Source organism: Mustela nigripes, chromosome 17 (assembly GCF_022355385.1).
Source record: "Mustela nigripes isolate SB6536 chromosome 17, MUSNIG.SB6536, whole genome shotgun sequence".
Classification (NCBI taxonomy): Eukaryota; Metazoa; Chordata; class Mammalia; order Carnivora; family Mustelidae; genus Mustela; species Mustela nigripes.
The window spans coordinates 10,462,492-10,486,247 of record NC_081573.1 but is presented as its reverse complement, the minus strand read 5'-3'; the positions used below and the strand labels follow the sequence as shown (position 1 = coordinate 10,486,247).

General features: G+C 58.6%; 3 protein-coding genes across 5 annotated transcripts; 1 reads left to right on the top strand and 2 right to left on the bottom strand.

Moving 5' to 3' along the window:
- Positions 1-33: 33 nt before the first annotated feature.
- NAT14 (N-acetyltransferase 14 (putative)) lies at positions 34-10,119 on the bottom strand. Of its 3 annotated transcripts, none has more exons than XM_059383685.1 (3): positions 10,038-10,119; positions 1,966-2,082; positions 34-1,147 (listed from the first exon to the last, which is right to left on the bottom strand). In XM_059383685.1, the coding sequence occupies exons 2-3, from the start codon at positions 2,035-2,037 to the stop codon at positions 599-601; spliced, it is 621 nt and encodes a 206-aa protein (XP_059239668.1). In that variant the 5' UTR covers positions 2,038-2,082; positions 10,038-10,119; the 3' UTR covers positions 34-598. The 3 variants fall into 3 exon arrangements, with proteins under 3 accessions (XP_059239668.1, XP_059239666.1, XP_059239667.1); XM_059383683.1 differs by lacking the exon at positions 10,038-10,119 and adding an exon at positions 2,768-3,002; XM_059383684.1 differs by lacking the exon at positions 10,038-10,119 and adding an exon at positions 2,482-2,585.
- Positions 3,258-10,120, bottom strand: ZNF628 (zinc finger protein 628). The gene is made up of 2 exons (XM_059383682.1): positions 10,038-10,120; positions 3,258-6,560 (listed from the first exon to the last, which is right to left on the bottom strand). The coding sequence occupies exon 2, from the start codon at positions 6,553-6,555 to the stop codon at positions 3,391-3,393; it is 3,165 nt and encodes a 1,054-aa protein (XP_059239665.1). The 5' UTR covers positions 6,556-6,560; positions 10,038-10,120; the 3' UTR covers positions 3,258-3,390.
- Positions 10,121-18,474: 8,354 nt separating this feature from the next.
- Positions 18,475-23,227, top strand: C17H19orf85 (chromosome 17 C19orf85 homolog). The gene is made up of 2 exons (XM_059383122.1): positions 18,475-18,647; positions 22,771-23,227. The coding sequence occupies exons 1-2, from the start codon at positions 18,475-18,477 to the stop codon at positions 23,225-23,227; spliced, it is 630 nt and encodes a 209-aa protein (XP_059239105.1).
- Positions 23,228-23,756: the final 529 nt, after the last annotated feature.

Sequence of the window (23,756 nt, the reverse complement as noted above, 5' to 3'; positions counted from 1 at the left end):
GACGCGGACTGGAAAAGGCATCAGAGAGAGAGCTCTGCACAAAGCAGTTTCAGGCTTTATTAACAATCGGGTGCAAAAAACCAGATGGGTCTGGCGGCCCCTCTCAGTTCACCTTCCGGGGAGGGGCCTGGCATGGGCAGCCTGGTGCCCACCCTGTCCTGGCCAGGGCCTTCTGCTGGGTAGGCTACCCTCCTTTGCAAAGGCTCTGCTGACCCGCTCCGAGCAGTCAGTAAACCCCTCCCCACTCCCAGGAGGGCCTCGTCCCTACTTGGGGTGCCCTTGCCACAAGTCCTACCCCATATGGCGGGTCCACTCTCCTCCTCCCCATTTCTCTCTCCCGGGCTCAGGCCTGGAACACAAATGGTGCAACCTTGGCACCAGACTGAGGAGGTCTTAGTGCAGACAAAATCTGGGTTGGGGGCTGGACAGTTGACCTTTATGAAAAGTTCAGACACTACAGTCAGATATTGGCCTGCAGTGGGGTGTCTCGCCCTCTGCAGACCTGCTTCTGGGCCCTGGGCAGGCTGGGCATCCACCAAGGGAGAACCTGCACACCGTCAGCACTCACACAGTGCTCTCCCTCGCACGCGGTCCGGAGTCACAGGTCCTTGCTGAACTCCCTCACCAGCGTGTACCCCATGCAGCCCCAGCTCCCCTCAGCCTGGTAGCCACACCCCTCCAGCATCCCCGCCACACCCCACGCTGCCACCGCCACAGGGACCACGAGCCGGGCCCGGGGCTCCCCCATGCCGCCTGCCCAGGCCCGTGCCCGGGATTCGGCAAAGGCCAGCAACCGCCGGCCCACACCTCGGCGGCGGTGCCAGCGAGAGACAGAGAGGCGGGTGACCCGGGCCCCGTCCCCAGCGCTGGAGCCTGGGGCCAGGGCCAGAACCCCACACACATCGCCTGAGCTACGCACGGCCACCCAGGGGCCCCCCAGGCCACCTGGCGGAGGCAGCGAGCCCCATCGGGCCCGCAGGCCCAGCTTCATGGCTGCCACAGCCAGGAACACGGGCAGGAGAAGGGCCAGGGCAAAGGAGGCCAGGACGAAGCGCAGGCCACTGCTGGCCGCTGCCAGGAGGAGCAGGGCTGGTGGCCGCGTCAGGGCGTGGAGGGTCACTCGGTTCTCCGTGTCCTTCACACCTGCCTGCAGGCGAAAGGCGCTGTCAGAGCCGGGGTCCTGGGCCTTCCCTCCCACCAGGGCCCCCATGGTAGGGGACCTCCAGGGAGAGGAGAGGGGGTGAGCTGTGCCCAGGTAGGGGCAAAGGGGTGGAGGAGAAGGGAAGGCGCTGTGTTGGGGCCTGCAGCCAGGGAACAGGCAGGGAACAGCCCACATCTGCTGTGGCTCCGGTAAACAGAGTCCGGCACACTGGGTCCTGAGCGAGTGAGTGAGGTGGGAGCTGTGGGGGGACATACGATGCAGGGGAGCTGCAGGTGTGAGGCTGAGCCCAGAACAGTACAGGGGACTGGCCCAGTTCCGAGGAGGACCATTCTCTGGGCAGCAGGAGGTGGCACTGGGGGGTGGCAGGTGTGTGTGGGGGGTTACTCAGGGCCAGGCTGAGACCCAAGGGCTATGCTTGGAGAGTGCTGGGGAGGCTGGCTCCTGTGGGCTGGCGGGGGGGGGGGGGGGGGGGGGGGGGGGGGGGGGGGGGGCGTAGGGCAGGCTGAAGTCTGCAAAGGGAGTACAGAGCTGATGCCACACGCATCTCACAGCTCTCCAGCTATGAAAACTTTTAAATAATCTCTACATCCAAAGTAGGGCTTGAACTCACGACCCCGCGGTCCCCAATGAACCAGCCAGGTGCCCCTAAAACCTTTTTGACCCCATGGGTAGGAACAAGGCACTAGGAAAGGAAGGGACCGAGCCAGGAAGCCTCTCAGGAGGAACGCATCCTGCTCCGGGAGTGCGGGCTGGCTCAGGCAGGTGTCCGGAGCCGCTCAAGAGACGTCCCCGCCGGCTCTCACCTTCAGCATCTCCAGCACAAGGGGTCTCTCATCTTCCCTCATCTCCCGCACTGACAAGTGGCCGGGGGCCATGGCAGCCCCCAGGCTCCCGCACCCCCGAGGGGAGCAGGCGTGCACCTGGTGAAACAAGCAGGCCAGCGTCAGTGAAGGGCCCCCCTCGTCCCCACAGCGCCCCAGGCATGGGGACCAGCAGCAGCAGGGTCCAGATGGGGACACTGGGGACGCTCGGGGCCCCCGAGCGAGGTTCCAGGCAGGACGGGATTCACCCTCCAACCTGCGACCTTTCTCAAGTCTCCCGGACCACCGCCCCGCTCCGCCTGCCGCGGTGCTCAGCAAATTCCCCCCAAAAGCCCTGCAGACGCCAACACCCCGCAGCCCGCGCTCCCTCCCAGGCTCTGGGGCTGCCCTGGGGAGTCAGCGGAACTCCCCCCGCCCCCAAACAGCCAGGGTCTGGACCACGCTCCCTGCCCCACAGGTGTCCCCGACCCGCGTCGCGGGAGCAGGCACCGCAAGAACCTCTGCAGGTCGCCTCAATCCTTCCACTAGGTGAGGGGGCAGCAGGGTCGGGAAGGGGTCGCCTGCGGAAATAACGTCACGACCGCGCTCGAAGGGGGCGGGGCCCGCACCCTGCCTTAGCAACGGTTGCCAAGCATCCTGGCCGGGGCGGGAGGGCGGTCGGGTGGCCGAGGAGGGACGGGAGCGGGGAGCAGCGACCCCGGCGGGGATGGAACAGAGGGAGGAGCAGTCGCGGAGCCGGGCCGGAGGGGACGAGGGCGGCGGGGCCGGGCAGGAAGGTACTTACGCGGCCGGCAGAGGAGACGCGCACGAGGGCGGTTGCTAAGCAAGCTGCAAGGCGGGTGGGGGCCGGCGACGGGAGCGCCCCAGTTCTCATTGGCTCTGCGGCCTTCGCGGGAGGGGCCGCGTCCCGCGCTCCCAAACTCAGATCCGACCCCAGGAACCTCCACCCAAGCCACCTGGGCTCTATCTCAGGGAACTTCGGGACAGGGATTCCCACCCACCCATTTTCCAGATGAGACCAGTCGGGTGACTGACGGCGAACAAGTGGCACAACCCGGATTTTAGATCCCCACTCTTCCCCACTCTAATGACCACCGCGCCTCCTTTTCTTGGAGAACAAACAGAACCTCACTTAGAAGTGTCTGGCTCCCAATCGCAAAGTCAGTCCCCTGGGAGCCAGGAAGCAATAGAGAACAAGACTCCGAGCTCCCAAGCAGTGGCTACCGCCGTGACATTGCCCCCACCGCAGCCGCCCCCAAGAGAACAAAACCGCGGAGAGGAAATTCCGGTCTTTATTAGCAAGCGCAGCCCGCAGCTTCCCTGTCCCGCTGCGCAGCCCAGCCCAGCCCAGCCCAAGCAGGGAGTCCAGGTCTCTGTGTGGGGCCCTCAAGAACCCAGTGGTTCTTTTCAAAATGTGTGCACCAACTGGACTGCGGGCAGAGTCTGGACAATCTGGATAGAAGGCAGGCCCTGTGGGGGCATGCCTCCGGGGGCAGCGCCAGTGGGTACCACTTGGACCATCTGGGAGGTGGCTGCCGTGGAGATGCTCACTGGACCAGAGGCTTGGCCCGGTGGTGGAGGGGTCAGCAGCTGCAGTGTGGGAGCGCCTCCCCCACCATGGCTGTTCTCCAGCAGCTCCGTGGCCGGTGCGCTGCGGATGATGAGCAGTTTCTGTCCCGGTGGGCCTGGGGCAGGAGGCTCTGCCAGCCCAGTGGGGAGGGTCTCTACCTCCTGCACACATAGCTGGGTCTGCTCGCCATCTGCCCCGCTCAGCACCAGGACGCTCTGCAACCCCTCGTCTGTCTGCAGCGTCTCGAAGAGCACATCCTGGACGACGCCAGTACTGGTGTCACCATCACCGGGCTCCCCGGGGCCAGGGCCCGCCAGCAGCTCCTCCGCTGTACCACTCTGAACCACCAGCAGGTTGGGGGCCTCAGTGGTCACTGCTCCCCCACTGGGATTGGAGAGCTGGCCTGCCACAGGCTGGAGCTGGACCGTAGTCACCTCCTGAGCTGGCTGGAGCTGGACCGTGGTCACCTCCTGGGCTGGCTGGAGCTGGACCGTGGTCATTTCCGGGCCTGGCCGAAGGGGCTGGAGCTGGACCCCACTCACTTCCTGGGCCCCTGCCTCCCCACCCCCTACATTCTGTAGAACGATGAGGCTCTGCCCTCCCCCGCTGGCCCCTGCGTTGCCCCCGCCCTGAACCCCCAGTCCCCCAGGACCTGGCAGCCATACTACTCCAGGCGCCTGACCGGATTTTCCTGCTGCCCGTGGGCCCTGCCTACGGCGGCTGCTCCCGGCACCAGGACTGGACGAGGGCAGCAGGATGAGCTTGGGGGGAGCCGGTGGGGGCGGTGGCGTGGGGGGCTGGACGCTGCTGGGGATGAGTTGCAGGCCCTGGGCGGTCTGCACCAGGAGAAAAGTCTGGGAGTTGGGGGCTGCCTGGCCTGGGGGCGGGGCCGGAGCCTGGCCCCCTGCCACCTCGAGGGAGAGCGTGGCCTGGAGGTGTGGGAGAACGTGGACGTCTTGGGTGGCAGACGCCGCTGGGGCGGCAGCCAGCGGGGCGGGGGGCTGGGAGCTGGAGGCGGGGGCTGCGGGGGCTGCGGGGCCGGCGGCGGCCGTGGGCGCGGGGGCGTGCGTCCTCAGGTGCCGCTGCAGGTAGGCCGCCATGACAAAGCTGCGGCCGCACACAGGGCAGGCAAAGGGGCGCTCGGCAGAGTGCGTGCGCTGGTGCAGCAGCAGGTTGGACGAGTGCGTGAAGGTCTTGGGGCAGAGCGGGCAGCGGAAGGGCCGCTCCCCCGTGTGCACGCGCTGGTGCTGCCGCAGGTTGGAGGTCTGCGCGAAGCTCTTGCCGCACACGCCGCAGGCGTGGGGCCGCTCTCCCGTGTGCACGTGCCGGTGGCGCCGCAGGCACGACGTGTTCCGGAAGGCCTTGCCACACTCCCCGCAGGCGTAGGGCCGCTCACCTGAGTGCAGCCGCAGGTGGTACTGGTAGTGCGAGGACCACTTGAACGTGAGGCCGCACTGGCCACACGTGAAGGCCCGCAGGCCCGTGTGCACGCGCTGGTGGATGGCTAGCAACGAGGAGCGCTTGAAGGCCTTGCCGCACTCGCCGCACTGATAGGGCCGTTCGCCCGTGTGGTCCCGCAGGTGGTAGCGCAGCCCCGAGGAGCCCTTGAAGGCCTTGCCACACTCTGCGCATTTGTAGGGCCGCTCGGTGCCCGCGGGGGCGGGCGCCGGCGCGGGGACGGCGGTGGGCGGGGTGGGGACGGCTGGGGCCAGGGGCTCCTGGGGACAGGTGACCTCGGCGGCCTCCGCCTGGGGGGGCGGGCGCCCGGCAGCCGCCTCTTCCACGTGGCACTGCTGGTGCGCCAGGAGGCTGGCCAGCTGTGGGAAGGCGCCGTCGCAGCTGCCACAGCGGAACGCCTGGCCACCGGCCGCGCCATGGCTGTGCTGGTGGCGGGAGAGGCCGGCCACCGTCCGGAAGGACTTCCCACATGGGAGGCAGGCGAAGCCGGGGGCTGCGGAGGCAGGAGGGGGCTGCGGCGCGGGGGCCGGCGGGGACTGGGAGGGCAGCAGGGCGGGGTCTGCCTTGGGCGCTGTGGTGCCCTGCCCGTCCTGTGGCGGGGTGGCGGCTTCGGGCCCGGGACAGGGCTGGTGCTCCATGAGCAGCTCCTCGCTGCCGAAGCCCAGCTCGCAGCCCTCGCAGCGGTACACCAGCTCCACCGTGGTCTCCGCAGCAGCCAGAAAGAGCTCCGGCACCACCGGCGGAGGTGCGGGCGGCGGCGGCGGCGCGGGCGCGTGCAGGTAGGCGTCCGACACCAATACCTTGGCGCCAGGCTCGTGCTGTGGCGGGGCAGGAGCAGCGGCGGCAGAGGGGGTGGGGGCGGCGGCAGCCGCGGAGCCGTGCGTGCGCTGGTGCAGCAGCAGGTTAGACGAGTGCGTGAAGGTCTTGGGGCAGAGCGGGCAGCGGAAGGGCCGCTCGCCGGTGTGCACGCGCTGGTGCTGCCGCAGGTTGGTGCTCTGGGTAAAGCTCTTGCCGCACACGCCGCAGGTGTAGGGCCGCTCGCCCGTGTGCACGTGCCGGTGGCGCCGCAGGCTGGACGAGTTCTTGAAGGCCTTGGGGCAGTCGGGACACGGGTAGGGCCGCTCGCCTGTGTGCTGCCGCAGGTGGTACTGATAGTGGGAAGACCACTTGAAGGCCAGGCCGCACTGGCCGCATGTGAAGGCCCGCAGGCCGGTGTGCACACTGCGGTGTATCTGCAGTAGTGAGGAGCGCTTGAAGGCCTTGGGGCAGTCGGAGCACTGGTAGGGCCGCTCGCCCGTGTGGCCCCGCTGGTGGTAGAGCAGGGCGGACGAGCCCTTGAAGGCCTTGGGGCAGTCGGGGCACTTGTAGGGCCGCTCGCCCGTGTGCGTACGCTGGTGGTGGAGGAGCCGAGATGACCACCGGAACGACTTGCCACACTCCCCACACTCATACTGGGCCGCCGGGGTGGGGGCTGTGGGGCCGGGCTTCTCCCCGGGCCCCTCAGTGGTAGAGGCGGGTGCCATGTCTGCGTGGGAGCCGACCATCACACCTGGCGGGGGATTCTGGGTCAAGGGAAGGCGGGAGCTCACCCCACCTCCACCCAAACACCCCATCTTCTCAACCTGGACATACACCTTTGCCCCCGAAGAGGCAGAGAGGACCACCCCAGCCCCCCAGCCAGGGATAGGGAGACTCCCTTAAAATGAGGGCCCCTGGTGGTCCAGGTCTGCCCCAGTGCAAGGCTTTAGGTGCTGAAACAGAAAGTTCTGGAAAATTGGGAGGAGTGCTCACCAGCCATAGGGTGCTGGCCATCCCCTCCAAGCCAGACAAGTCTGAGAAAGCTGTGCGTGGTCTTTAGGAGGCCCAGCACTTTCCCTAGGACTAAGCTCCTTCCCTCTACAGATAGACACTGTCCTTGAAGAAGCGTGGGGTCTCTCTAGCACACTGGCATCTGACACTTGACCCTTCTCCCTCTAAAACCTCATCTTCCACCCCACCTCAATACCAGTTCCCACCAGTTCCGAATGCCACTGTAACTAAAGCCCTGCGAGCATTCTACCCTCCACCACGCCCCATCCTGCTCACCTTCTCCCTTTTGGGTATTAATCAAAGATCCCTAACCTCCCCTAGACCCATAATGCCTCTGCGCCCAGCACCCCATCCACATCTTCACTTCCTGTCTGGCTGCAGTCTCCCTTTTTAAAAAATTCTTTATTTTAAGATTTTATTTTTCTTAAAGATATATTTATTTGAGAGAGAGAGAGAGACAGCCTGCACAAGCAGGAGGGGTAGAGGGAGAGAGAGAGAATCTCAAGCAGATTCCCCGCTGAGCATGGAGCCTGATGTGGGCCTTGATCTCATGACGCTGAGATCATTACCTTAGCCGAAACCAGGAATCGGCTGCTCAACCGATTTGTGCCACCCAGGTGCCCCAAAATTTTATTTTTAAGGTAATCCCCATGCCCAATGTGTGGCTTAAACTCACAGCTCCATGATCAAGAGTCGAGCACTCTACCCAACCAAGCCGGCGGGCGGCCTTGGCTTCAGTCTTCCTTTGCACTCTCACTCGAGCATCTCAAAGTTCCCAGCACCGCTCACACTGCCCTCCTCTGTCCATTCACCACACACACTCCCACCCAACAGGTGGTACTGAACATGCCTCTGCTCCCCTCAAACCTCTCTCCTTCTGCCCCCTCCTCTTAGCAGGTGACCTTGCCACTGAGAACATAAAAGCAAGCAGAAGAGAACGTTCCCATGTTCCAACTGCAAAAGCAGTGATTCTCAACGAGAACAAATGATGACTCTCCCATCCCAGGGGACGATGCCTGGAGACTCGAGCTGTCACCTGGAGGGGCTGGTGCTCCCAGCATCTGGTGAGGGGAAACCAGGGATGCTGCTGGACACCTTCCAGTGCACAGAACAGGCCTCCACAGCACCAAACACCACTAGCACTGAGCTGAGAATTCCGGAACTATCCCGTCCCCTGCCTGCTGCTGGCCCGTGGACTCTTGACTTCCCACCTACAACTTTTCCTTATCTCCTAGACTGTTTCAGTGTATCCACGAGCTGCATCTCTCCTCTTTAAACAACAAACCCTTCACCTTACCACGCCCTCCAGCTATGGCCTTATTTCTCCCCACCCCTTTTGCAACAAAGCAACTCCAAGTGCTGTCAAAGTGCGCCCAGGTGGCTCAGTCAGGCGTCTGCCTTCAGCTGTGGTCCTGATCTCAGGGTCTTGGGATCAAGCCCCGCACTGGGCTCTCGGCTTAGCAGGGAGTCAGCTTCTCCCTTTCACTCTCCCTCTGCGTTGTTTCTTTCTCTCAAATGAAAACAAAAAGCATGCAGTTTTTCCCTCTCAAACCCCATCACTCAGATGCTCCTCCCCTGACTCTACTCCTGGATTCCTTGGTGCTGAACTGCATGGTCTCTGCTCCTTACCTACTCTCCTCACCTTGGGGCACTGGTGCCTTTTCACCTCCCTGACTTGTGAACTCAGTCCCAGACTCTGCACATCCTTGTCCTCTTCCTCATCCACACTGTCTCCCAAGGAGCCCCCACTCATTCTCAGATCTCAGTCTGTATCTCTATTTGACCCGGTCTCCTCTGAACTCTAATCCCTCTGCTACAGTGTGCCATACGGACGCCCCACAGACAACTCAAACTTAACATGCCCCAAATCTAACTTGGGGGGGCAGGGGTTTACTCCTGCTTGCTTCGTTCTTCACCCACCATCTCCCTCCCTGAATACCACTCAGCCCTTCCCCAGGCATCGCCTCTTTCTCTCACCACCTATGCCCAACCCATCGGTGGGCTCTCCTGTCCCAGCACGAACATATCTGGAATGTGGCCACTTCTCTGAGTCCCCCATTGCCACCTTTGTCCAGGGCCTTCCTCCTGGGCAGCAGCAACAGCCTCCTAAAACAGATCTCCATGCTTCCAGCCCTACCCCAGTGTGCGCCCAACACAGAGGCTGTGGGGAACTTGCCAAAGGCCTCTGCAGCTCCCACTTCAGAGAAGACAGATGTCTTGCAGGAGCCTGCAGACTTCCCATGCCCTCGGCCACCTCCCTCCCTGACCTCCCGCTAGCTTCTCACACCACCCAGGACCCCCACCAGGGACCACCCCCTTCCTGCCAGGGTGCTTGCTGACATGTCACCGCGTGGAGGCATTCCCTGCCCCAGACGTAGACTTGCAACCCCTTCCAACACTCCCCGTTCTCTACAGCACTTATCACCTCCCAACCTGCTTCTCATCAGGGTTTCCAACCCTCAGCCCTGTTGAGATGTGGGGCTGGCCAGTGCCAGGGACCTGTCCCGAGGGCTGTGGGGCGCTCGGCAGCATCCCTAGCCCTCTGCCCGCTAAATCGAGTGGCATCTTAGTCACTGTCGCACTCCAGCGCCTAAAACAACGTCTGGCAGAGCGAGCCCAGCGAAGATGTGTCCTGAATGAAAAAGGCCGGGCTTCCCCTTTAGACGGGCTATCAAGATTCCCTTTAATACGATGAGCGTCCTCTTTAAAATGGAAGTAAGTCCTTTTACGAGAAGCTGCACGTGCCTCTCGGAAGGCTGAGTAGGCCTTAAACGAGAGCGGTCCGCCCTGGGCCCGAGCCGGACCCATCCTGCCCAAAGCCGGACCACACCCTTCCATCAGGCCCGACTTCCCCTTTAAGAGGCTGCTCCCGCTGCCCACCTAACTCCTTTTGCTCAGCTAAGCTAGAGGGGGCGTCGAAGCCACCAGGGCTCATAAACTACCCCGTCGATGTATGGGACACTGTCCGCGACCTTTCCACAAGAGGGCCCGTCCTTAGCGGAGAAAAACCGGGGACGGCGGGGAACCGCACAACCTGACCCGCCCCTCTAAAAGCAGCCCTTGCCCTTTAAGAGGGCGGAGCCCGCCTAGCGGACGAAGTCGGAGGTGAAGTAGCGCCCTTCCCTTTAAGGCGTCCCTTCCGGTTTCACGCTCTCCGTTTCCCCAACGTCTCCGCCCTCCGGTCCCTCCCCCCACCCCCACCCCTCCGGTCTCTCACCTGCGGCCCCGACCGGGGGAATGAGCGGGGGAGACCTAGGGCCTTCCCGCGGGGGCCGACGGGAAGACGGGGCCCCGGCAGCGGCGGGACGGGAGTCGGGGCCTGAGAGGGGGGCGGGGGCGCGCTCCCTCCCAACAGCCCCCGGCGCGAGGCACCCAACCTTTATCGGCGGCCTCTCGCGCACACAAACCCCTACGTCGCCGTTGGCGCGTCACGACGCCACGTGCGCCGAGGCCCCGCCTCGCCCCTCCCGTTGGCCGGCGGCAGTCGCTCCTTCCGTGGCGTAAGCGGCGCGCGGCATTGTGGGAGTTGTAGTTCTTGCCCGGCCCCCAACTTCCCGGTCGTTTTGGAAGTCCGCACAAGGCCCAGGGAGGCCGGGCCTGGACGTGGGGTAACCTGTTCCCTTTTTTGACTATTGATTCTCCCTCTCTGTCTAGAATCCCTCTGCGGTACCTTGGTTTGCGAACGGCCTCGCCGGCCAGGGCTGTGATGCTTCCTGGCCCGGCCCCCAAGCCCTGGTCTCTAATTGCCCTGTTGGGGAAACTGAGGCCCACGAAGCTTCCTGCCCCGAAGAGGTCCCAGCGCTCGCGGTTCCTGGGCGTCTGCTGCGTGCTCGTGTGTGTGGTTGCGCATGAACCAGCTATGCTTTCTCTCCTTCGTGGCCTGGGACCTTAGGGAACCACTGAGCTGTCCCGGATCCCCATCCCTCCTTTCCATGACAATGACAGCCCAGGACGGCCTCAGCCTTTTGAGCCATACCGGCTCTTGCAGGTCATCCAGCTCAGCTTCTCAACCATGGGACTCGTAACATCTGTGCCAGACCGTTCCTTGTTGTGAGGGCCATCCTGAGTCTCGTAGGGGGTCAGTAGCCTCCCTGTGCCGGGCCTCCACCTTCTCTCCCCCACATGGCCCCTGGTTGAGAACCACTGCTCCAGGAAAATCCCCCTCAGCCTCAACTGTTTGTTGGACCAAAAGGCCCCTCTACTCCTACCCCACACCTCCTCAACTCCTGCAGGAAAACCCGCCATGCTAGGTGGGGTCCCCTTACAGACCCAGCCGCACTCAGCCATGATTCACCCGAACATCTGCAGCAACCAGCAAGGTTCTGATCGGAAGCAAGTGCTACTCTTCATTGAGTGAGCCTCCCAGGCGGTTTCCCAAGGCCCCCAGGCAGGCCCAAACTCCGCTGTGACCAGAGTGGATGTGGACCTCTCCCGGCCCTACAGGATGGTTTTTGCAGTCTCCAGTGAACTCGTACATGGAAATCCTAGGACTCCAGCTTAGCCTGAACATCCCTTGCACTTCAGCTTTTACCTCCTCTGCCAGAAAGGAAGCTGCCCAGGGACTGGCAGGGACATAGGAGCAGAGCTCTGAGCTACAGAAGAATACAGAGGGGAAGGCAAGAGTTGCAGGCACCAGCATAGAGTTAGGAGGCCCAGGCTGGGGGGCGAAGGTGGGGGGTTGGTCACCACCTGCTTCTGGAGCTCCCCAACTCCCTAAGGTTGCTTCCAGATGGAGGACTCCACACGGGGTCAAGGTGTGGATGTGGAATGTATGGCCCAGCTGGCTGTGGGGAGAACCCAAGCCCACCTGCTTCATCTCAGGCCATTGGGGTCCGCAATAGTGAAAGGAGTTCTCCATGCCAACAGAGCCCCAGCCAGCCTCCCTCTACCTGCCAGTCAGCAGGTACAATAAGAGAGGTCAGAGGGCAGAGTCCCAGCACCTGCCCTCCTCTGCCATCCCTTACTCTGGAGCCAGAAAGTAAGCAAAGGTTTTGAACCCAATGGCCTCAAGCAACTGGCTGTGCAGATTTAACTTCTTTTTTCAAACAGTAGTAGCTAGACAACATGTAGAACCCTCTGTGAGGGGCCTCATGGGACCTCATACGGACAAGCAAACTGGGAGTCCAGGCATCTGAGACACAGATAAGATCACAGGAAATCATCAGAAGGGCCCAGGTTAGGCCTTGTGGTGTCCAGACCCTCTGTCCTGATCCAGGCCCCTCCTGGGTCTTGTCTTTAGAGCTGGGGACAAAGCAATAGGGTGTGAGGGCCACAAAAGTCTTGTCCTGGTGAGTTTATATAAAATCTAAACAAGTGATAATGTATGTCGCATTCTACATGCTAAGAAAAATAAAGCAGGAGAGGTGGGTATGGATGAGTGAAGACCTCTAGGAGTTTAAACGGGGAACTTAGCAAACACCACTGTAGACCCCTGGCGTTCTTGTTTCTGGCCAGCCACACCCTGCCCCCGGTGCTTTTGGGGGAAACTAACCCCCTTGACTAGATCAGGCATCTAATCCAGCCCCAGGCCCTCTGAGCCCCTGCCCCCTGCCTTACCAGCCAGATGAACCATTCATCCTGGAGAACAGAGCTGGGCATGGGGACTGCAGGCTTTGAAGGTACCTGAGACCTACCTGACCCTTCCCAGGGACCTCGGCTGTTACTCTTGCCCCAAAGGCCCCTGTGTCCCTCTCTGTCCACCAGCATCCCAAAGCTGCCAGCCAAGAAAGGGTTGGCAAGGATCTGCACTCCACCCACCCCCGATTCCAGAGAAAGGCAGCCCCACCCTCACAGGTGGTCAAAGGAGAAGAGAGACCCTGAGAGGAACTGGGGAGCCTGAACCTTTCCCTCTTCCTCACACTCCCCCCTCCCTTCCCTGACAGCCACTCTGTGGGTCCTGGGAAATGTGTCCTGGGTTTCTGAAACAGTCCAGCTCCAAGGTGGCCCAGGCAGGATGAGAGCCTGGGCCTACCCTCTTTGATCACAGGGTGGTGCTCCCACATGCTCAAGCCCTCCAATCCAAATCCCTTCCCTCTGGAAGGAGGGGGCTTGTGATGTCGGGCTGTGTGGAATTAGATTCTGGTTTGGGCCACTCTGCCCATCACTCCATCTTTGTGATGACCACCTGTGCTCCCTAGAGAGGAAAGGATTAGGGGCTGGGGTGACAGATGTCCCTGGAGCACCTGCTCCCCCTACACACATAGCAGGAGGCATAGGGACCAAAGAAGGACTCCCAGGGCCAGAGGCTAAAAATAAAATAACTTTTTTCATCTGAGTGCAGGAAAGAGAGCAGAGATGCACATTAAGCAAGGTGGGTGGTGGGCAGGAGCCCAGGGGGTGGCCTATGCCTCCCACAGACTGAAGATGCTCCTTTCTGACATCTCTTGGGGCTCCCATGGGTGCCCAGTCAGCCCTGCCCGAATGGGCCTGTCTTAGGGAAGGAGTGTGATCCCCACTTGACTGGGGGGTAAGTAGAGGTCCTCTGAAGTCTCTTGGCCAGGCACAGAACCAGGAAGTGATGTGACATCCTGAACCAGGAAGTGATTCCTGTAACCCGGAAGTGATGTAACCAGGAGTGTCTCCAGCCCCGGAGTCCACCCCCATCCAAGGCCCATCTAGCAGGTCCCCATGTGCATGGTCACATCCCAGCATGGGGGCCAGAGAAGACTCCCTGGCAGTCACCCTGGATCACACAGTCCCTTCTGTACAGGGAAAACACATCCCTCTGTTTTCAGTAAAAAAACGTGGACAGGGACAGATATGCACCAAATGGCCTCCCCAGGAGTGACCACCACTTTCCATGCCAATCCCCAGTGACCCATGCCCTTGTACACCAAGTGCCCTTTCTTCAGGTGGCCAGTGGACATGACAGACATCACTCCCATGATAGGTTATGTGATATGGTGAAGGTGAAGGGATCTGGGAAGGTGCAGTCAAGGCTCCCTGTCATTTGATGTTAATCAAAAGGAAATATAACAGTTAATTTTATGTGTCCACCTGACTGAGCCACAGGAAGCCCAGGTATCTCGTTAAACTCGATTTCTGTGTGTTTCTGTGAAGGTGTTTCTGGAAGAGAGAAGCATTTGCATCAGTAGAATGAGTAAAGCCAATGGCCCTCCCCACCGGGGGTGGCCATCACCCAATCCCCGGGCTGGCTAGAACAAAAAGGTGCAGGAAGGCTCGATTCTCTCTCTACCTGACTGAGCAGGAAAGCTGATCTTTGCCTGCCCTCAGTGCTCCTGTTCTCAGGCCTTCAGACCCAACCCGGAATCCACACCATCGGCTCTCTGGTTCTTGGGCCTTGGAAATACACACTGGCTTTCCTGGCCTCCAACATGCAGATAGCAGATCATGGGACCTCACCCATAATTGCATGAGCCAACATCATATAGTAGATCTCTTTAAAATAAGTGTAAGATACATAACATCTCTCTCTGTCTCTTGATATAGAGATAGAATAGACACCAATATAGATCCTATTGGTTCTGTTTCCCTGAAGAGCGCTAATATAGAAAGGTTGCCCTGGGTGGGCCTGATATTATCAGGCGAGGTCTTTGAAACTGGGGCTAGAGGTGAGAGATGTGAAATGTCAGTTGATTCTGCCCTTGAAGCCATCTGCTTCCATGGGTTCTACAGAGGAAAGGAAATGAGTTCTTCCACGTGAGCCCGGAAGAGGATCCCAACCTTGGACGGGACTGCAGCCCCAGCCTACACCTTGAACACAGCCTCATGCCTGACCAGAGGACCTGATAAGCTGTGACGCCTGGACTCCCTGACCCATGGGAACTGTGAGAAAATCAGAGTACATGATTTCAAGCCATGGTAATTGTGGTTCTTTGGGACACAACATAGATAACTAATATACTTCTTGTGTTCGTTTGCTGGGGCTGCCCTAACGAGGTCCCACAGGCTGGGTGGCTCAACCAACAGAAATTTATTTTCTTATATTTGAGACTAGAAATCCAAGAGCAAGGTGTTGGAGGAATGGTTTCTTCTGAGGCCTGCCTCCACAACTTGTCTTCTCCCTGTGTCTTCACATGGTCTTCCCTGTATCTGTCCATTTTCAAAATTTCCTCCTCTTATGAGGACACCAGGCATATTGGATTGGACATAGACATATGATTGAGTTTAGCTTAACTACCCCTTTAAAGATCTTATTTCCAGGGGCGCCTGGGTGGCTCAGTGGGTTAAGCCTCTGCCTTCAGGTCAGGTCATGATCTCAGGGTCCTGGGATCGAGCCCTGCATTTATGTGTCCACCTGACTGAGCCACAGGAAGGACTCTCTGCTCATCGGAGAGCCTGCTTCCCCCTCTCGCTCTCTGCCTGCTTCTCTGCCTACATGTGATCTCTATCAAATAAATAAAATCTTTATTTTTTTAAAGATTTTATTTATTTATTTGACACACAGATCATAAGTAGGCAGAGAGGCAGGCAGAGAGAGAAGGGGAAGCAGGCTCCCCACTGAGCAGAGAGCTCGATGCAGGGCTCGATCCCAGGACCCTGAGATCATGACCTGAGCTGAAGGCAGAGGCTTTAACCCACTGAGCCACCCAGGCACCCCCAAATAAAATATTTTTTAAAATAATAAAGACCTTATTTCTGAATAGATACATTTTGATGTATGTGGGTTAGGACGTCAGTGGATGAGTCTAGGGAGACACCACTTAGCCACACCATGGTGTGAAACAAATATGACAGGGTTGGTTGGCCACTGAGTTCTTGGTTGGGAACATCAGGAAACTGCCACCTATAAATTTTCACAATAAATTTTAAGGCAAACAAAGTCCCTCTGGGACTAGGTAGAGAGCTTGCCAATAAGCAGCATGGAGGCAGGGAGAGACAAGGTTTTTTTTGTTTTTTTTTTTTTAAGATTTTATTTATTTATTTGACAGACAGGTCACAAGGAGGCAGAGGCAGGCAGAGAGAGAGGAGGAAGCAGGCTCCCCGTTGAGCAGAGAGCCAGATGTGGGACTGATCCCAGGAAGCCCGAGACCATGACCTGAGCCGAAGGCAGAGTCTTAATCCACTGAGCCACCCAGGCGCCCCTGGGAGACAAGTTTTGTCTGGGCTCCTGGCCTGATCCTGACACCTCAGTACCCCCCGCCTCCAAATATTAGAGGGGGATTCAGGAGTGGGGTCCCCGCATTCCAGGTGCAGCGAGGCTGGGAAAGGAGGTTTGGGGCAGGGCCCTGAGGTCTAGGCAGAAGTCAGCTTCAAACCCTGCATAGCTCCTCCTCATTCTTGCCTTCATAAGCCAACTCCTCCCACCTGGCCTACAGAACCCTGGGGCTTCTGTCCACTTCTCTGACTTCACCTCTTCCTCTTGCTCCCTTTGCCTGTGAAGCTCCTGGCTGCCCTCTCTTCCACTCAGGCTGCAGGACAGTTGTCACCTTCTCAGACCTTCTCCCTCCCTCCCTCCCTCTCCACCCCTTCCCCATCCAAGCTCCATCACTCCCAGACTCCTCCAGGGACAGACTGTGCTTGTTCTGCTCACTGCAGGTTTTCAATCCATGTTGATTAAACAACTAAACGACCTCCTCCCCGGCTTACCCAGGACGTCGCAGGAGGAGAGGGGCCCGAAGGTGGGCCGCTCCCGCCCGGCATCGCTGCACTGCCCTGGGTGTGGGCGCCCCCTGGTGGAGCATCCCTAGGCAACAGCCGGAAGGGCGGGCGGCCCTAGCTGCGGTCCGACCCCACCCGCTGAGGGACAGAGCCGGCCAGCAGATGCTGTCCTTGGTTCCTGGTGGCGTGAAGCCAGGATAGGAAAGGTCACGCCCAGCCATGCATCGGCTGTCCTTGAGCCTGAGCCCGGCCCTCCAGAGGGTCTTCTCCCCCACAGCCCCTTAGCCAAGGGACCCTGTGCGGTCCCCTCTGGGCCTGAAAGTCACAGGACAGGAAAACTTCCAGGCTGTCCCACAACATCACATGCACGCCCAGGATGCGCACACACATGTGAACACACACACACACGCGCGACTTGCCCAGGCCAAGGGACAGGGACGCAGACTCTGAGAGACCCTGTAGAGACAGAGACAGAGAAGCTGAGAAGCACAGCCAAGCTGGGTGCTGCAGTCAGAGACAGTGAGGAGGAGAGGACAGGAGACACCCAAGGAGGGGGCTGGAGACCCTCAGAGGCACCCAAGGCGGACGCTTGGTGCCTGCTGCTGTCCCATCCCCAGCTGGGGCCGGCCTCTGTTACCGTCTCCCTCCAAATGACCCTGCCCACAAGGGTGTCCTGTCAGGGCCTCTGGTGCCTCGAGTTCAAATCCCAGCTAGGCCACTTACTTGCAGTGTGAACTTGGAGACGTATGGGCTGCTCTGGAGGCGGGAAAATATGCGGGGGACGGCTTCTCGCCTGGAGCCTCCAGAAGGAACGGGGCACTTCAGCTCAGAAGACCCATCTTGGACCTGTGACCCCCAGAACTGCAGGAGAATAAATGTAGGTGGTTTTAAGGCACCAGGTTTGTAGTAAATCATACCCCAAGGACTCTCCCACCCACTTCCCCCAGCACAAACCTGCAACACAACCCCCCAGAGCAAACATGGAGATGCTCTCCCGCCACAGCCCAGACCAGGGTCCCCCACTCTGGCCAACGCCCTCCCAGAAAACAAGAGGACCCCACTCCTGACGCCCCAGAGCCAGCCTCTCCGCCCACCATGTCCCAGCCTATTCTCTGCTTCCCCCAAACACCAAGGGCCCCCTAGTCCCTCAGTAAAATGCCTTCAGGGAAACCACACCCATGTTTTCTCTTCCCCTCCCATGGCAGCAGCCAGGCTGTGCCAGGAACAATCCCTCCTGTCACCCACCTAAGCAACTAGTTCAGCCAGCATATGTGCCCCGCCCCCTTCCTTGCTCGCTCCTGCTCCAGCCAAAATGCAGGGTTTGGGGCTCAACCCCACACAGAAGCCAACCCTTCCTGCTGGCTGGAGGCCTGGGGCACAGGCAAGCCCCTTCTCGGAGCCAGTTTCTCCAGGATGCCTGGCCAGAGCCCGGGAAGGCACGGGGTGGGGTGGGGGGTTGTACAGCTGCAGGTGGGTGGGCAGATGTCCATGGTCTGGCGCAGCTGGAGGCTCCCAACACCCTCCCAGGGAGCCATGCCCCCTCCCTCCCAGCCTGCACCCAAGCCTCCTGCCGCCCCCTCCCCTCAATTCCCATTAAGGGTCCTCAACACTAATCGATGCGGTTGACTCAGCCCATGGCCTCGCCTCCTAATGAGGCCTTTGTGCCTGTAATTGGCTATCTCCAGGCGCTTTTCTCTGCCCCCCACCATGCTGCCCTGTCCCATATCCCAGGTCCAACTATGTGCTAATTGGGTCTCTGGGGAGGGGCACGCATAAAGCCCCCCCCTTCCCTTCCTGTATCAGCCCCCACCCACCCACGAGTTCCTCGAAGCTCAGCATCCAGCCTCCAGGAGGTAGGGATGGGGCTTAGGAAGGAGGACCGGTCCTAATTCCCTCGGCCTGAGCCTCCTCCAACCAGAGCCCTGTCTCCCCTCCAGAGTTGGCCTGCCCCTCCCAAAGGGCCCCTCTCCTCCCCTGTCTGCTTCGCTCCCCAGCCCTGCGCTCCCAGCCCTGGCTGCTCCTCTCTCCTCTGAGTTAGGAGCTCCTTTCTGAGCAGCCAGAATATTGTGGAGAAGCTACGCTGTCGCCCGGCCATGCACCCCGGGGTGCCTGCAGTCCCTGCAGTCTCTGAACCCAGCCCCCGGGAACTGTGTGCCTTCGTGAGCGGGGCCACTACCCACATGCTGCGCACCCTGCACCCCCGGCGGACCCGGCCCCCCAAAAGGAGGCCCAACCACAGGAGGTTTCTGCACAACCAGATCTGCAGGTGAGGGGGGGTGGAAGAGGGGAGGTGGGCTGGGGGGGGCAGACCTCTCAGAGTGGGGGAGATGGGGCCCATATAGAACAGAGAGAAGGGGACCTCGGGAGACAATCAACACTCAAGATGCATCTATTGAACACTAACTGTATCCCGGGCCCGCAAGATCCATCGTGCAAGGCAGACAGAAGCCCCTGCCTTCATAGAGCCTGGGCTCCAGCAGGAAGGCAGCTGGTCAGGGACAGTGGATAAAGTAAGTGATACATGGATGGACCTCGAGAACATGATGCCGAGTGAAAGAAGCCCAACACGGAAGGCCATGTATCGCCTGATGCCATTCATGTGAAACGTCCAGAACAGGCAGGGCCGGAGAGTCAGGGAGTGGTGCTGGGGGAGGGCCTTGGGGCTGCTTTCTAGGGTGACAAAAGGTTCTGGAACAAATTAGAGGTGGTAGTTGCACATTGTAAAGGTACGAAATGCCACTGAATTGCACACTTTAAAGTGGCCCGTTTTAAGTTCTGTGAATTTTACCTCCATTTTTAAAAATTATATGGCATGCTATGAAGTGGTAAGGGCTATGGATGGCATGCTGGGGGAGGACTGACCTTTTAGGTAAAGTGGGTAAGGCTCTATGAAGAAGGTGACAACTGAGCCAAGACCTGAGTGAAGCCAGGGAACAAGACTGTGGATGCCTGAGGGAAGAGCATTCCAAGCAAGAGACAGCCCCGTGCAAAGGCCCTGAGGCAGGAACATCCCTGGAATGTCTGAGAGCAAGTGTGGCTGGAGCAGAGTCCAAGGGGGAGGGAAACAGAAAGAAGGAGATCCCCATTTAGCACTATACCATTCAGCCTCTGGGCCTTTGCACATCTGTACCCTTTGTGGGGCAATATCCTTCCCTCCCTCTGGGAATGTAGAAGGGGACCTGAACTCCTTCAGGTCTGTGCTCACGCTTGTCCCTCTCACACTCCACCCAGCCCCATCCCACCTTGCCCTGTGCTCTCCCCTCCCGCTGTGACAGTAACCTGCTTAAGAGCACCTGCTGTGGGCCAGGTCTATGATACTAAGGGTTTGACATACAATATGTTCCTTAACACATATGTTATGACATACAAGAACATACAATATGTTCCTTAACACATATGTATGACATACATATGACATACAATGTGTTCCAGTGGATCTGCTCAGTAGGTTGACTTTGTCCCTACATTACAGACAGGAGGCTCAGAGAGATTCGACAACTTATCCAAACTACATAGTTGAAGAATGGATTCAACCCAGGCACTCTGAGTCCAGAGCCCGTGCTCTGTACCACTTTGCTGTCCTGCCTGGACTTGGGACTTGGGATGATGATGATGATGATCACATGACAATGACGATCATCACATGACAATAACAATGATGTGATTATGGTGATGACGATGATGGTGGTGGTGATGGTGGTGATGGTGATGATGATGACGGCGATGATGATGGCGGTGATGATGGTGATGGTGATAATAGTGATGGTGATGATGGAGGTGATGTTGGTGATAGGGATGATGGTGATGGTGATGGTGGTGATGACGCTGGTGATGATGGTAAAGGTGGTGACGATGGTACTGGTAATGGTGATGGTGGTGGTGATGGTGATGGTGATGATGGCGGTGATGGTAATGATGGTGATGATGGTGATGGTGATGATGGTGATAATGGTGGTGCTTGTTCTAAGCACTTTAGTATAAACTTATCACACTCACTCACAATGAACATTAATCCCCCATAATAACCCTATTATAATCCTCATTTTTCAGATGAGGAAACTGAGGCACAGAGAGGTAAAGTGACTTGCCCAAGGACCTGCTTTTTTCAAAGCAGGCTTTTCTCCCCACCAGCCTAGGACCTTGCTCCGAGAGGCATTGGAATCCAATCTGAGTAAATAGGAGCCTGGTCCCACCTAACTCCTGCCTCCTCCGCACTACAAGCTGCCTTCCTCCAGGATGCCCAGCCCTGGCTACGCCCAGAATGGTCCCGGCCACCACCCTACACACCCATTATTGAAGAGGAAAACATGTGTCTCTTCAAAGAGGGTCCAGCGCTAGGTCCCAGGGCCTTCTCACTGCTCTTCAGCCCCTCATCAACCACTCCAGGACCTTCCCCATCTCCAACCCCATCTGGGTTCCCTGCCCACCTCCAGTCCGGACCCTTGGTTGATGCCAGCCTCTCACCTCCCAGGTTCCCCATCTACTCTTCCCCATCAGCCTCCCCGCTCCCAACTTATCCCCTGTAGCATCCCAGACATTCCCAGCCCCATGTCTGGCTCTGACACACGCTTCCTGGAGACCCAGGCCACCCACAAGCTGTCTCATGGGCAGCCCGGGGAAGCTCTGCAGCATATCCCCCTGGGCACCCAGCCTCAACCCGAGAAAATCCAGGTCAGAGGCAAACTATCCTCGGCACCTTCCCACCCACGTCCTCCTCCTCCCTCCAGATCCCCTCAGGTCCTGCTCCCTCAAGGGCCCCCTCCCACCCATGCATGTGGATTTTTGACTTTTTATTGTGAAGAACTTCCAACCTTCCAACTTCCAACTTCCAACAGAAAAGTCAAGACAGCGGTCTAACACAGCAGTTCTCAAAAAGTGGTCCCCAGACCTGCAGCATCAGTCCCTCAGCACGGTGTGGGCGTGTGCCAGAGACACAGATCCGTGGACGCGACCCCAGGCCTGCAGAACCCAAACCTCGGGGGCCTAAGGGCCTGTGTTGCCAAAGCCCTCCATTGTGCACTCAAGTTTGAGAACTGCTGATCTAAAGATCACTCACGTACCATCAATCAGACTTCACTGCCCATAACATCCTAGCCTATTCCCTTCCTCTATATTCTTAAAATAGCTCAAGCAAATCACAAATGTCATGACTCTTCAGCCCTAAATGTCACTTATACCAAGTCTGTTCAAGTCAACTCCTCCTCTCTCTCTTCCCACCCCCATCCTGTGCCATTTAACCTGACCTCCCATTTCTGAACATTTTCCCTGGGGACTCAGAGAAAAGCTTCTCCCTGGCATCAAAGAGAGTTCTGGAGTGGCAGCTCACACTTTTTCCTTGGGGTAAAATTCACCATTTTGAATGTCTTAGAGTGTACAGTTCATTAGTGTTTTGTATATTCATAATGTTTTGCAAGCAATTACCTCTATTGGGTTCCAGAACATTTTCATCCCCCGCAAGGAGATCCCATACCCATTGTTAGTCGTTCCCATTCCCCCTCCCCCAGGACCGACAGCCACCAGTCCACTTCCTGTCTCCAGTGACTGGTCTGTTCTGGACATTTCACGTCAACAGAAGCATACAAGGTCAGCTACCTGTTTAAATAAAACCTCTTCTGGAAGTTTAGCAACTACAAGAAATGCACACAGTACCAGCATAGAGCTTGACGGATTTCCCCAAAGGGAACCCACTAGTGTAAACAACACTCAGATCCAGGAACAGGGCCCTTCGTGCCGCCAGAGGTGCTCATGGGGTCTCCTTCCCATAAACTGGCATTGTGATTTCTCATGTTCTAAAGTACTGAGGGTTCAACCTCCAGCATATGAATTTCAGGGAGACATAACTGAGCCCATCACGGTTTGTGAGTTCCGTCCACACAGTTCTTGACAGGAAGGAACGCTAAGGGGAGGCCAGTGAAGTGGCTATTGTGGTCATCCAGATGGGAAAGTTCACCAAGTTCACCAAGGATTGGTGGAGATGCGGAGGTGGGCAGATTCAAGAGCTCTGTAGGGAGCAGAATCCACAGGGCGTCACTGTTACACATGCCCCCCAGCCCACAGCATGCCTTGTGTGGAAGACACTTTTTAAGGCACCCTTTCCTTCAGATGTTTTTTACTTTTATATGTTGGGATGTGGCCATAATAAGTCTAAATGTAAAAAATGTGCATTGTCCTGAACCAGAGGTGCCGCCTTGTGCAGTACACAACCCCCACAGCTGTTCAGAGCTTCCCTGTGAACAGGGTTAGAAAAACTGAATCGTCAGACTCAAGAAAGTGAAACCAGGTAGCCTAGAGTAGAAAGATGGAGAGGAGGAAAAGGGAAAAACTGGTCCTGGGATGGCATACAGGGGCGGGGGGATGCTTCATGGCTAGTAATGCTTGTCTCCCTGCAGGCAGTTTGCCAAGATTGAAGCTGCCACCCAGGAGCTGGCCCTGTCTATCCTGTCCCAGGAGGCACCTCCACAGAGACCTCCGCCCCGAAGACCACCCCCACCGCCTCCGTCCCCCTTCCTGGGGGTGGCCTGTGCTGTGGCTCCCACCGAGGCACCCTATGCCAGCCCCAGCCTGAGCCTCGCGGCCTTGGACGCCTCCACCCTCGACCTCTTTGATGATATTGCACTCACCCCAGAGTGTCCCTCAGTGCCATCTGAGTTGTCCTGCTGCACTGGGGGCCAACCAGACCTGAGGCAGCCTTCACATTTCTATAATCCCCCACCCCCTCCCTCAAATGCCCTGGAGGGTGTGGACGGGCCCTGGGCTTCTGAGGGGGATTGGGTGGGCAGGTGGGAGGTGCCCTGTGCCTGCCATTCTCAGGGAATCCCTGAGGGTTGGGGGACCTACTCCCCATAATGTTCAACCACGACCCAACCCAGGCCCATCGCCCCCAGACAAATCAGAGGCCACCCTTACAATAGCTCAACAGCTGCCCCCAAGAGCCCCTGCCCCGTCCACTCCCCTCCTGGCAACTCCTAGGAGCATGAGCCATCCCCAGACTCCTCCCACCTCAGACCACATCTTCTGCTCACCCAGGTCCCCCAACTCTGCCTCTGCCGGGGTGCCCCCTTACACTCTCCCTCCCCCACCTTCTCCCTCTTTCGTCCCAGCCCCATCTCCGCAGTGTCTGCTGCTCCAGCCTCCTCACCTTGGCTCATTTCTGCCTAATGTCTGGTCTTGCCTCATTTATTCCCAAATATATACCGAACACCCACCATGTGTCAGGCCCCATCTAGGTGCTGAGGATTCAGCAGTGAGTAAACAGACAAGATGTCTGCATCTAAGGGCGTGAGGCACGGGTACCGGTAGGGGGGAACTGACAATGAGGACATTTTTACATTTTCTTAATGCAAGATAAATTTCCGATTTCAGATTGGAATTAGTG